We start from the raw sequence: 12,271 nt of genomic DNA, 5'->3' as shown, positions 1-12,271 counted from the left end.
TCTCTTCAGAATGTAGCTGTGAAAATGCTACTATGCTGACCTGTAAACTGGTAAGTGGTGTCTTTTAAATATTGTTAATAATGGTGTTCCACTCTCTTACCCCTCCCTTTTACACTCCTTGTTTCAATTGGTTGTAAAGAGTGAACAGGGACAGGGTGGGATTGCCTTTCCAGTCCCAGCTGAAGCATGTGATTCCAACAAGTGTCTGCATAGTGTTGTTAACCATTCCTTGGAGAAATTTCACTTTGTGTGTTTTAAGATGGAAAAAGAAAAAAAAGAAACTGTAATTTTATCCTGGTCAGTGTTGACATGAAACAGTATACTAGTGAGGCTTTCTACATAAGTAATTCCCATTTTGAAAAATAATTAATGAGGTATGAACTTTATGATTATATATATCATCTGAAGAAATGTGTTATTTTCTTAATCACTTATGCTTTTGATTAAAATGATTTAACATTATTGAATTTAGCTAGTGTGAGAAGTCATGAATATTTTGCTTCTCTGTAGTTTGTCATAATAGGGACTGTGAGATGGAAAATAATTATGAGTGAATGTTCAAACTCCCATTAATACCATAATGATCCTATTTTCCTTATCCCATGCCTGAAGTTCCTTATGTGAAGACTTCATAACATAAAGTCTATTAAGGACTTTTAGATTTAAATAGCTTTCACCACTCTTTCAGAAGAAAATTCTTAGGAGGCAATCTTTTGCTAATATGTTTATTATTGAAAAAACTTTTTTTCTCAGGAAAAAATGCTGTTTATTGACTCTGCTATTCTATGCACCCCTATGGAAAATGAAGTGCTGTTTTCTGTTTGATGAGATAAATACATTGAATAACTCTGAATGTGTTACTGTTTCTTGAGTACATTGCAGCTTTTCTCTTTTATGAAACCAGGGGTGGAAGTGATGAAAGTAATATTTTACATTTTTAGAGAAAAATTGTCCATGTAGCACTACCTTTAATTGTGTATGACTTTGTAAACTTTTATCTTTTTATACTCAGGGAGAAGTTAAAAAAATAGATAGCAGTGTTTCCAGTGCTTGTGGATGCACTCACTACATTTGTGGTAACTTTTTCATATTCCTCATTGTTGTGTTTCAGTTTTTAGCAAAAAGGGTGCTTTTTATGCATTTATGCACACCATTTTATGCAAAGAAAGCATAAATAGGACCATTATAACCTTCTCAAATGTAAATGCTCTTTTATCCTAATTTGATGAGTCTCTATCTAGTTATGCAATGATACTCTCTTTTCTGAATGTGGTGCTTTTTCTGCTAAGCCATCCATTTTGTGTCTATCTAGTTATGCAATGATACTCTCTTTTCTGAATGCTTTTTCTGCTAAGCCATCCATTTTGTGTCTGTTCTGGCAGGGTGTGGGAGTGTTGCAGAACTGCCCATGCTTTCAGAGTCAGGTACAGTCTCTCTGGTGAGAGGCAAATAGGAAACAGGCTGTGAATGGTAGCTGAGTGTGAGCAGGGCAGCTGCTCCTGGTCTGCTTTCAAGCACACATGAGATGACATCTCACACAGAGCAACTGACCTGTTCAGCCAGCACAAGAGCAGGTAGCCAGTCTTAAGATCAGAGCTCTGCTCCCGTCCCTCACTCAGCTACCCATGTAGACTAGATTTCAGCTGCACTGTGCTGAGGCAAGCTGCAGTCTTGGCAGCAGCCCAGGCTAAACTGCCTCCAAGAGCCAAGCACACATTTATGGTACAGCCTGAGCAGATTACTGGCCCACAGGTATTTGTAGACATAGTAGTTTAGTTGACAGAAAGGCTACATTTTGTGATACACAGAATAGCTGAATGGTAAATATTAGAATACTTCTAAAATAAGAACAACAGAATTTTTTTACTTCTATAGTACAAACACTATCAGTTTTAGGCAGTTTTGTAATTGTAGCATTTTCTAGAACTGAATTATCATTCCTCCTGCTCTTGTTTGGTAATTAAAACCACAAACCAATCAAGTCGAAAAGATAGAATACTTTTGCAGTGCGTAGGACTTTGCCCTTTGTCTTATCAGTGTTTCTGTTAATTTGTTTCATGATTTTTTTCTCCCTCTGCTAACATTTATTTCTTTTGGTTTTAGAGAAGGATGATGTGTGCATCTTCCAAGAGGTCACAGTACTGAATCCTGGACAGTCAGTGATTCAGTACTTGGATGGAGACCTTTGTTACACTGTACAGTGTTTACAAGAAAAAGATCAGAACACAGGCTACAATGCCATGCATTTCACAATGATGAACTGTTCCCAGCAATGTGAAGCTGTGAGTATTCTTAAAATACAGGAATGATGCAATTTGTGAGCACAACTGCACAAATAGGATAAAGGTTTTGGTGAAGACTTTTGCTAGTCCTGTTTACTCAGCAAGAACTTGAGAACTTAACAGTGATGATGTGTATCTTGTGGGTACACGATTATTTTGAGAGGCAGTTTCTAGCAGACTATATAAACATATCTATCTGTCAATCCATCCATCCATCCATCCATCCATCCATCCATCCATCCATTGTTTTCCCTGGTGTTTTTAATTTCAGAAATCAAAGAATTTCTGCATAATGTATATTTAAAAAGTACTTGTTTTTTTTCCTTTCCTTTCTTTCCAGCATCAAGTGTATATTCCTTCCTTCAGCCACCATACTTGTTGTGGTACGTGTCAAAATGTGTCCTGCTCTTTTCATACAGAGAATGGAACGCTGATTGTGTATGCGGTAAGTGCCTCTGAACAGAGATAGGAAATAACTGTAATGATACAATAGGCAGGAGTCTGACAGGTGTTTCTTAGTTAACTCATGCTGTCAGTCTTGCTTCATACCTCCTTACTGCTGGTTACACAGTTAGAGACTGTTTATGATGTATGACTGGAAATGAGTGTGCTTATCTAAAGCCCTGCCATTTCACACATGTAAATATCTTATTGGTTATAATATTTTCTACAAAGATATTCAAATGTCATCATTTACTTAAGGCTGGATATGCTTTAACTGCAGGGCAAGGTTCAATTTTTATCTCTAAATTTTATACTGTGATTTAGATGTGTTGAGAGGTTCTGAGCCTATATCAGGACTTCTATGTCCCCCTCTTCTCAGGGCCACTCTTCTCTTCACGCTGGTTACTACAGAAAGGAAAAGTGCAAACTGAGGCACTGGGGTTCAGGATCTTGATGGTGTGCCCCAGCATACACATACACAGAAATTTAGATGTGGCCATGGTTTGGTTCATACTTTGAATTGATTTCAGAGCAAAAGAAATTATTGAACTGGCACAGAGTCCTTTCATCCTGCAGTAGGACACCCATGCTCAGCAGCATGCTGGAGATTAGAGCCATGGCTCTGGGGAGGAGTAACCTCTGGTAGTTAGAGGATGATCTTTGCCTTTTGCCACCTACGGGTGATCTGCAGCAGACTTTGCACTCCAGTAGATGCTACAGCATGAGGGCAACACTTTTATAGACATTTTAGGTTGGAGATAAAGTTGAAGTGTTTGGCTTTCCTGACAGTGGCTTTGTTTTATATATTCAGGAAGGAAGCACCTGGACCTCCAACTGTACCAACTACAAATGTGCAAAGACTGCTGCAGGGGCTATTGTACTGGGGTCAAGTGTTGTTTGTCCCCCATTTAATGACACTGAGTGTACAAAGGTTTGTACTTTGGGTAAGGTAAGTGACAATAATTGCTCTGGAATTTGGCTTATACTCCACAACACATGCAAACTTCACATACTTTCTTTAAATTAAAAAAGTGGTAAGTAAAAATATGTAAATGAGCAATTTGCAGTCATTTCCTATACTCTAGTTTTCTTTCTGAGTGACCAAGTATCTGTGAGGAGTGTAAAAGTTTGGCTTGGGTTTTGTTGATGACTGCTATTAGAATATTGTGGAATTGGAATCATACTTGACATAACACTATACAAAGTGCTAATTGCTATATGTTACTTGGAATAATACTTTGCCAAGTTCATAGAACACAGACAGTGAATAAATCAGATCAAGAAATCCAGAAATGCTGCATATAAAAGTCAGCTATATTAAAAATTCCCTAAGTTGTGCAATGATTAGGAAGATAAAAGAGTATATATAAACTTTATTGTCTCTTAAACTAAAATTTGTGTAACATAACAAAAGGTATCCGGGGTATCTACCTAGATCATATATTTAAAAATGTAAAGGTGGCATATCCATATAAACTGCTTTGAAGAACATGTACTCTTCACAAAGATTGTATATTTGTTTGCAGTTTAACTTCTAAGTTAATAATTCTCTAACTTTATAATACTTGTAAAATTTTTGCACTTGCAGTACATCCTATATTTAATATGAACTAAAAATGATAATAAATATATATGTAGAAAGGGTAAGTACCATTGCTGCCTTGACTACAGATTATACATTTGCTATTAGTCCTACTTATTCCTTCCATTTGTTTAAAAAAGTTCCTATTTCTTCCAATCCTGAAGAAGGTATTCTATTTAAAATTAATGCCTGTACTACTGTGAGTTTATTCTGAGTTTCTTCCTTGGAACCATTCTAACATCATCTATTAGGGTCTTTCCTTACTAATAATGGTTAAGATTTTAAGGAATGGAGCCCTAAAATTAACTTTCTGAGTCAGTCTGACCTGTTTTTGAGAGATGCTAAGCATATGCTTGAACTAGTAGCTGAGAAGAAAGCCTTTCTCACAGGCAGTTCAGGATAACTCAGGAATATCTGAGTTTAAGTGCTCATTTAAGAAGTTCTCGAACACTTTATTCAGTAATTTTTCTGTAATGAGGTAAAAAATTTATGCTCACATGAAGATATAGAAGCTAAAAAATGTCTGTCTTTTGTCTGTTGTTATCCTAAGAGTTCTGTTTATGTTCTGTTGTCTGCTTGATATGCAGATCTGGGCTACTCATGTAAAATTTTGAAACTATCCTAATAAATCTCTGTGGTGGGGAAATAGATGGTAGTGGATGATATAAAAAACATGCTGATAGAAACTAAATGACTTTTTCAAAGGAAACTAGATCAGATGAAAACTGAACACTACTGAACTTGTCATCAGTGAGTTCATTTTCAGTTTCAAAGACTAAAGAATTTGTGAAGCAAACCTTCAGCTGATACATATCTGTGTAGTTCTCTCGATTTCAGTGACACTACTTTTTATTAGTTTGGCATCTTTAAAATGTGGAATGTCTTGAGACACAATTTCCTTTGCATTGGGCCCAGACTTTTTTGCTATATTCTTCTTTTATTTTCCTAGAATGGAGGAATTGTGCAGACGTATAATGATGGCTGCTGCAAGACCTGTAAGTCATGAAGGCTGCAATATGTGCTAGTTTGGCTTTGGTTTTGGAGGGCTTATTTTTTAACCTCAGTTGCTGGGACTTAAAGAGTGAAAAAGCATGCAGTTCCCCCTACAAATCACATAAAATTGTTGTAGTTACCTAACTACTCTTATTAAAAGGCCTTGCTTCATTTGGCTGCTGACTCGGTGATTTTTAACATTATTGTTCTGGAGTATAACCAAATCTCTCCAAATATAACCCATGGAAGATTAAAAGTTGTCTCAGTTAAAAAGCTGAAAGCATTCTCTTTATCATTAAGTTGGCTCTAAAATAGCGCCTGTAAGATCTTCACCTGAAAAGACAAGAATATTTCCTCTTAAAATTGATTCCTGATTCAATGACATTTTGCGATACATCTTCAAACTTAGCAATTTATTCTGTATCCCTAATATGTTTTTTCTAGGCCCAAAATCCTGGAAAGTTTTTTCTTAAATCTGAAATGAGGAAAAATTACAGTAATATTGATGATAGTAATGCTTATATAAAATCAGCTTTTAATATCTGGGAATACATTCACATTTTCTGAGTTTGTAACTTTAAAATATGATGAAATGTGACTCAAGCTGACATAAAATTTTCATAATTTATGCAGTTTAAAAAACTGATTGAGAAAAAACTGGTTTTCTCTGCAGTTTTGACTAGAAAAATTTTTATTATCTAAGTATATAATTATGTATATATATATATAAATAAAACACTTCTGTAAAACTAATTGTGTAGAGCAAGGACATGTTCAATATTACAGAAAATTTTAACCCTCTTTTTTGGCCTTTTTTGTGTTCAATATTAGAGTAAAAGCAAATTAGTCTTTGGAACTTTTGTATACAACCTTTTACTTAATATTATTGAATAGCAAGTCACAGACTTATAACCATATATTGCACAGTTATTATATAAAACTGAAGTGCAATGTATTGAATATAATTTGGAGAAATAAGGGGAAGTAGTGATATTTATAAAACACAGAACAACACCAAGATTCCAAGCTATGCGAGTCTTAGAAAGTGAACTGCAAATATTGTTGTTCCATTGTAACCAAAACATGGAAAACGAAAGGTATTTTAATACAACAGAATCTATTTTTTTATGACAATTACCAGAGAAGTAACACACCAGAATTGTACTAAAATCAATAGTCTTTCTCTCATGAGATAAACTGAATGGAAAAGTACTTAAATCTGCCCCTCCAAAAAAAAAATTAGCTTGGTGTTATTTAGAAAATTAGTCTTAAAAATTATTGACGGCTGGTTCTCTGCGGATCAGGAAGATTTATAATTTTGGCCATATTCTGTGGCCTCAGGAAAGGCATTGTTATACTTCAGAAATACTTGCTGAGGTGGCTGCTAAAACCCCCAGATATCATTCATAAAATTATATGCTATTTTATTTTTATTTTGTTTTATTTTTAACTAAAAGCATGTGCCCTGTGGTGAAGCAGTTGAGTACTTATAAATAGAGCTTGCAACACATTGGGATTTTAATGGGAACAAATAACTTTTCTGAAAGAGCTTGATTTAATGCATGCAAAGTGAGTGGATACATTTAATTCTTACCTTGCCATAGAGAGACTAATTCCAAAAGTTTGGTTTAAAAGTAAGCATTCCAGTTTTGTGATAACCAGGAGGGTAATAAAGTGTAGGCCATCTTTAGTGAGACTTGAAGCAGCTGCAGTTTCTAAATTGTAGAAGACTAACAGGAAAGCTCATAATTTTTTGCTAAAAGAAAAATTTCAGTTGGCAGTGTAAGAATTAATGAAGTGTCATTTATACAGAAATGTTTTTATTTCATGAGCATCTTCTATTCCTAATGATTCTGGCAGGTTCTGGATTGGGTCTATTACCCTTTGCCATTAGTCCAGTAGTGCCTACTGATAATATTAATTGTGAACCAGGTATTATTTTTAATAATGTATTTTCTCTTTTTTTTTTTTATAATAATGTAAGCACTGCTTGATATATGTGTCATAGCTGTCACCATCATTAAATGTTACCATGCAGTTAATGGTTCTGGGCCTGCTACTGAGAGATGCTGATCCTCTGTTGGCCTCCCACATCAGTGGTTTTCTAAAGCCTGATTAAGATTCACTGCTCAGCACCTGTCAGAATTAGGTTCATCCATTTATGGCATATGCTGCTGATGGTTATTCCTCCTGCTCATTGTTGAAATTGGTTTTATCACATGAACTTAATATACAGGGTAGTTTTAATAAGAAATGTTACTTTAAAAAAAATCATAATTCTGAATATTCTTACCAAGAGATTCTGAATCTGATCCCAGGTCTCTAAATTTAATGATGGAAATCTTTTTCCCTTAAAATAGAGCAAGAGTGTGTGTTACTGTCTGGTCTCACCTTTGCAGACATGGATTTATGCTGTTGTCTCGGGGTGACTGTATTTCTTCTTTGTCACAAGTAATATGTTGTACAAAGTTAAGGAAATACTGAGGGCAGGGGCAGGGAGGGGGCCACAACACATACAAATACAACCCCATGGCAAGATATACTTTTTATACCAGAAATTACAAATTGTTACAGAACTGTTGCAATACACTCATAATTCTTTGCTTTTTAGGATAGGTAGGTCACAGAAATTCCTTACTCAAATAAGGAGTGAGTAAACAAAGCACATCTGATATTGAATGCAGTTCCTTTTTACAGTTCGAGGTTGGAGAGAGAAAAGTGTAGCAGCAGAGCTTTCCTAAGACATCAGCACTTTATATGCTGAAATGTTAGATTTATATCTCTATATAACTTGCAGCACTACAAAGATTGCACTGTCTACACATACTCAAGCTGGCAAACACTTTCAGATGAAAATATCACAGAATTTTTTAAAGTGTTTCTGAGGAAAGAAAAGAGAAATGTTATAGTCTAACAGCTTTGCTCATACAGAGATCTGCTAATTCAGTAACATAATTTTGTTTGATTCTTCAATGCACAGGTTAAAATATAGCTGTACTCTGCAGGCAACCTAATTTTTCAGCACTCAATGGAGCAGTGGTTGCAGAATATCTTGGTTACTCAGAGATCATTTATCTTATAAAAGTGCTCTCAAGTTTTTGGGGAACAGAAGAGTTGTTGTTTTTTTGTACACTCAGCCATGAAGGAAGGTCAAGAAACTACTGAATAGTGCTTATTATTTTATATGCTGTATGTCCAGAATGGTTGCACAGCAAAACTAACAGATCATTTTGGTGGGTAGTGTGGGTAGTGAATCAGGAGATCTAAATAACTGCTGTTACACAGATAATAATAATGGTCTGAAACAGAGTGAAGCATGAAAAATTATGTTTATTGTTTCAGTATTATATTATGACTTTTACCATGTTAAAAAATGGCTCTTCACTGTACAGCTTTATTTTTCAAATTAAAAAAAAACCCCTCCTATCGATATCTCCAAGACTGAACATAAAAATTCAGTATTTCCCTCATCCTAGATCTGTATGCTGACTTCATGTGCTACATGCTTCAGATCTGGTGATAAAAAGTGTTCCATATTTAGCAAATAAATGCATGTCTTCAAAGAAGCTTTGAAAGACATCTTTCTCAAAAATATATTAAAATAATATAATTACACTTAATTTTTAATCATGAAAAATATCATGAAGGTTGGAATCACATTCACAGCTTCACCTTCTCAAATGTTAAGTTCTGAAAATTTTATAAAAGTCAGGATCAAAATCCCATTTGCCTTAGAAATTCCCAATTAAACAGAATTAATTCTAATACTATTCAAAATTACTAAAGACATTTTCTTTTCTAATTGCATATATTTCTCTTGCCATATGTGCAATGTAAAAACATATTCATTGTTTAATATTTTAAAAATTTGTATAGCTTATTTGGGCCACTTGATGCTCATATGTGCCAGCTAAAAATAGATAATACTGCACAGGAACTCTTTATTAATATATTGGATTTTAAAAGAAAATTATGGAAGTAATAGTTTCTGTGTGTACATTAATGAAAACAAAGTATAATTATTTAAATTATGTTTATATTTTTACTTTTTAAAGAAGGAAGTACAGAACAGAAGATGTATTGATTCAGTATGCATTTTTTGTATTTTATCAGGCAAAAAGGAAGAAAGGATTTGCCAGAAAATGACAATCAGGACAACCATAAGAAAAAATGACTGTATAAGTCAGAGCCCGGTAAGCATAAAAGAGCTATTCAATGCTAGGCCTATGGCTTTGCAAACCAAGTGTTAAGAAGTCGGTTATAACTAACAACAAGCAACAAAAAATGCTGCTTTCTTCTCAAAAGGAGACTCTTGGCCCTAGGAATGTTATCCTACTCATATATGGAGTAAAACTAGCTATTTCTATTACTGAGAGACTGAGCCCTCCTACCTGGAGAAACATCTGGCTTCAAATGAAAATTACAGACCATAATTACTTTAACTAATGAAGGCACTGAATTCTTTAGCTGAAATAATATCCTGCTCTAAAAGAGGAATAGAAATGTTTCAACTTAAAATGTGATGGAACACTGCCACATTCCTCTTTGAAGACGTTTATGCTCGTGGCTTCTCCCTCACATAGTATAGATTTCCATATCATAAATTCATGATCCCATTTATTTATGGGTTTGCTTGAGACATCTTATTTCTCAGCTTTGGTGTAGCCCCATCTACAGACGCTGGGAAATTTCTGAGCAGCAAATGTGCTTCTCATGTAGCACTTAAAAGAGAAGCAATTGACAAAGTATCTGAAAACTTCTAAAAGGCCTCTCGCAAGATTCTGTTGAAGATCCTAAGCAGTCATTAGGGAAGAGGCAAAATGTCATCACATGTTAAAAGTCATCCTGATAGAAGGTCAACAGTGACATGTTAAAATTTTAATAGTAGGAGTGTGTGGTGTATTTATTTAGTTTTAGAAGGGTTGATAATGAGGGAGTATAAATATATAGATGAAATTAGAGTAATTTTCCATAGTTAAGAGAAGAGTCTGGAGAGCTTCACAGTTACTTTAACAACCTAGGCTGAGACAGCAATATGACAAAATAAGGACATGGTATTAACTAAATAAAGAGTATTAAAATGAAAGACTTAGTTAAAACTCACAGGTTTTTTAAGCTAGGTGAAAAGATCCTTGCCCTTTCATCCAATTCTGTGAAGATCTCTGCTCTCCCACAGACAAAAAGGCTAAGAGCTGTGGCATTTAGGCAAATGGATAGGGAGTGGAAACAAACTCATTCTAGTGTCTCTTAGGAATCAGTGCTGCAGTTGTGGAGAGAGTGCTCTGCTGCGGCCTACATTGCTGCAGTTCTACATTGCTGCAGAACTAAGGCATTCACAGAGGAGCAACAAGAATGTTGGCCAAGTCAGGTCTTGAACGGCGCAACAGATGAAGCCTTCCTTTTTATGACTTTCTATTGTAAACATTTTATCTTTTCTTCCCTCTCTACTGACCTTCCAAAAAGACCTACCACCATCCCACCTCCGTCTGTATTACAGCCCCCTTTTCCCAGTATCTCCTTGTTCACGTTTTCCTTGATGGCTGCACATCCTTCACACAGTCCAGATTCCCTTACCCTTCACACAGAAGTACCTCCAGATTTTCATGTTCTCATACCCTTAGCTCCCCTTCCTTTTCTCTCCAGCTCCCCCACTGGTGCTCTTTTTCGATCTTGATTTGGCCCATGAAATGGTGGTATCAGCTGTTACTGGCTGGGAACTACATATTTGTTCTTGGCCAGATTACTGCTGTCAAACCTTGGATAGGGCTGAGCATGATTACATTTAGTTAATTAATAACTGAGACTATTAAAGCGGACTACAAAATCTTTTTTTACTCCTGTCAAATCTCAGGAAATTTCAGTTATAAGAGTAATCTTTTGGTCTAACTTGTATGGGTATGGCATATTTAATCACAGGCTTGGAAGGGAGTGGCTCAAAGCAACGTTCATACGCCCCCCCTGCATAAGAAATCAGATTTAAGTCTGTCATGAAGAGAACTAGACCTAGTATAGCCAGCCTTGATTTCCCACCATTTCAACTCTGCTTTAGTTAAAAAGTGTAATTTTTTTCTGTCAATGTATCAGCTAAGAAAATTCTTCACATAATGTAACAGTGAGAGAAATCTTTGCTCTGCTGAAGCCTAGAGCACAAATAATTTTCTAACTAGTATGTGCTCCAGCTGGTTTGTTACTGCATCTACTTTTTGGATATATTTCTCTGAGTGATAACACAGCCCTCAGACACAAACAGTAAAATAAAAAAGGGAAAAGGTTTTTCACTGATATGCTTTTCCTCTTGAACCTTCAAGGAGAAAGATAAACTTCCCTTCATTTTACATAGAAGAATTTAACTTTTTATCACTGAACATGAAAAGGACACAGATTCAACTGTGCTGTTTCAAAGTTATTAATTTGTAAACTGGGGATTCAGTTTTGGTATCCATAGCATAAGGTTGAAACAAAACATGTGATTAAACAATCAAGAAAAGTTTAATTAAAAAAATTATTTTAAATGTGGCTAAGCTTAGAATGAATGAATTTGAGAAGATAAAATAATTTTTAAGACCAAAGTCCTTTTCAAATGTAAAAATGGGTTTTAATCACAAAGAAGTTTGAAATGTAATCTTTTTATTTAAAAAACTGAGATATGGAATTTTTATTCTTATTCTTATTTTCTTTTATTTTACTCTTAGATAAACGTGGCTTCTTGTGATGGAAAATGCCCATCTGCAACAATTTTCAATGTCAATATTGATAGCCATCTAAGATTCTGTAAATGTTGTCGAGAAGTGGGAACACGAGTCCTGACTGTGCCATTGCGCTGCTCAGGAAATGGCACTGAAATTACGTACGTCATTCAAGAGCCTATAGACTGCTCATGCCAGTGGAACTGAACATTGCTGTGGACATGATTTAGCTTTCACCAGACACAGTTTTTTGATCATGGATGGCTGTAGTATTCTGTAGGGAA

General features: G+C 35.2%; 1 protein-coding gene across 4 annotated transcripts in view; it reads left to right on the top strand.

Moving 5' to 3' along the window:
• The window catches only part of OTOGL (otogelin like), a 90,358-nt gene extending 78,087 nt beyond the window's left edge, over positions 1–12,271 (top strand). For 3 of the 4 annotated variants that reach the window (XM_017743955.1, XM_017743956.1, XM_017743954.1), the window contains 9 exons: positions 10–50; positions 1,013–1,076; positions 2,104–2,282; positions 2,623–2,727; positions 3,538–3,657; positions 5,258–5,303; positions 7,162–7,233; positions 9,415–9,494; positions 11,994–12,271. In XM_017743955.1, the coding sequence (XP_017599444.1) occupies positions 10–50; positions 1,013–1,076; positions 2,104–2,282; positions 2,623–2,727; positions 3,538–3,657; positions 5,258–5,303; positions 7,162–7,233; positions 9,415–9,494; positions 11,994–12,194 (908 nt within the window). In that variant the 3' untranslated portion in view covers positions 12,195–12,271. The remainder of the gene's footprint in view (positions 1–9; positions 51–1,012; positions 1,077–2,103; positions 2,283–2,622; positions 2,728–3,537; positions 3,658–5,257; positions 5,304–7,161; positions 7,234–9,414; positions 9,495–11,993) is intronic. The other variant, XM_017743957.1, reaches the window with a different exon arrangement.

The sequence above is a fragment of the Corvus brachyrhynchos genome, unplaced genomic scaffold, assembly GCF_000691975.1.
Source record: "Corvus brachyrhynchos isolate BGI_N302 unplaced genomic scaffold, ASM69197v1 scaffold9, whole genome shotgun sequence".
NCBI classification, from domain to species: Eukaryota; Metazoa; Chordata; class Aves; order Passeriformes; family Corvidae; genus Corvus; species Corvus brachyrhynchos.
The sequence above is the reverse complement of the archived record's forward strand: the minus strand, read 5'-3'. Positions and strand labels throughout refer to the sequence as shown.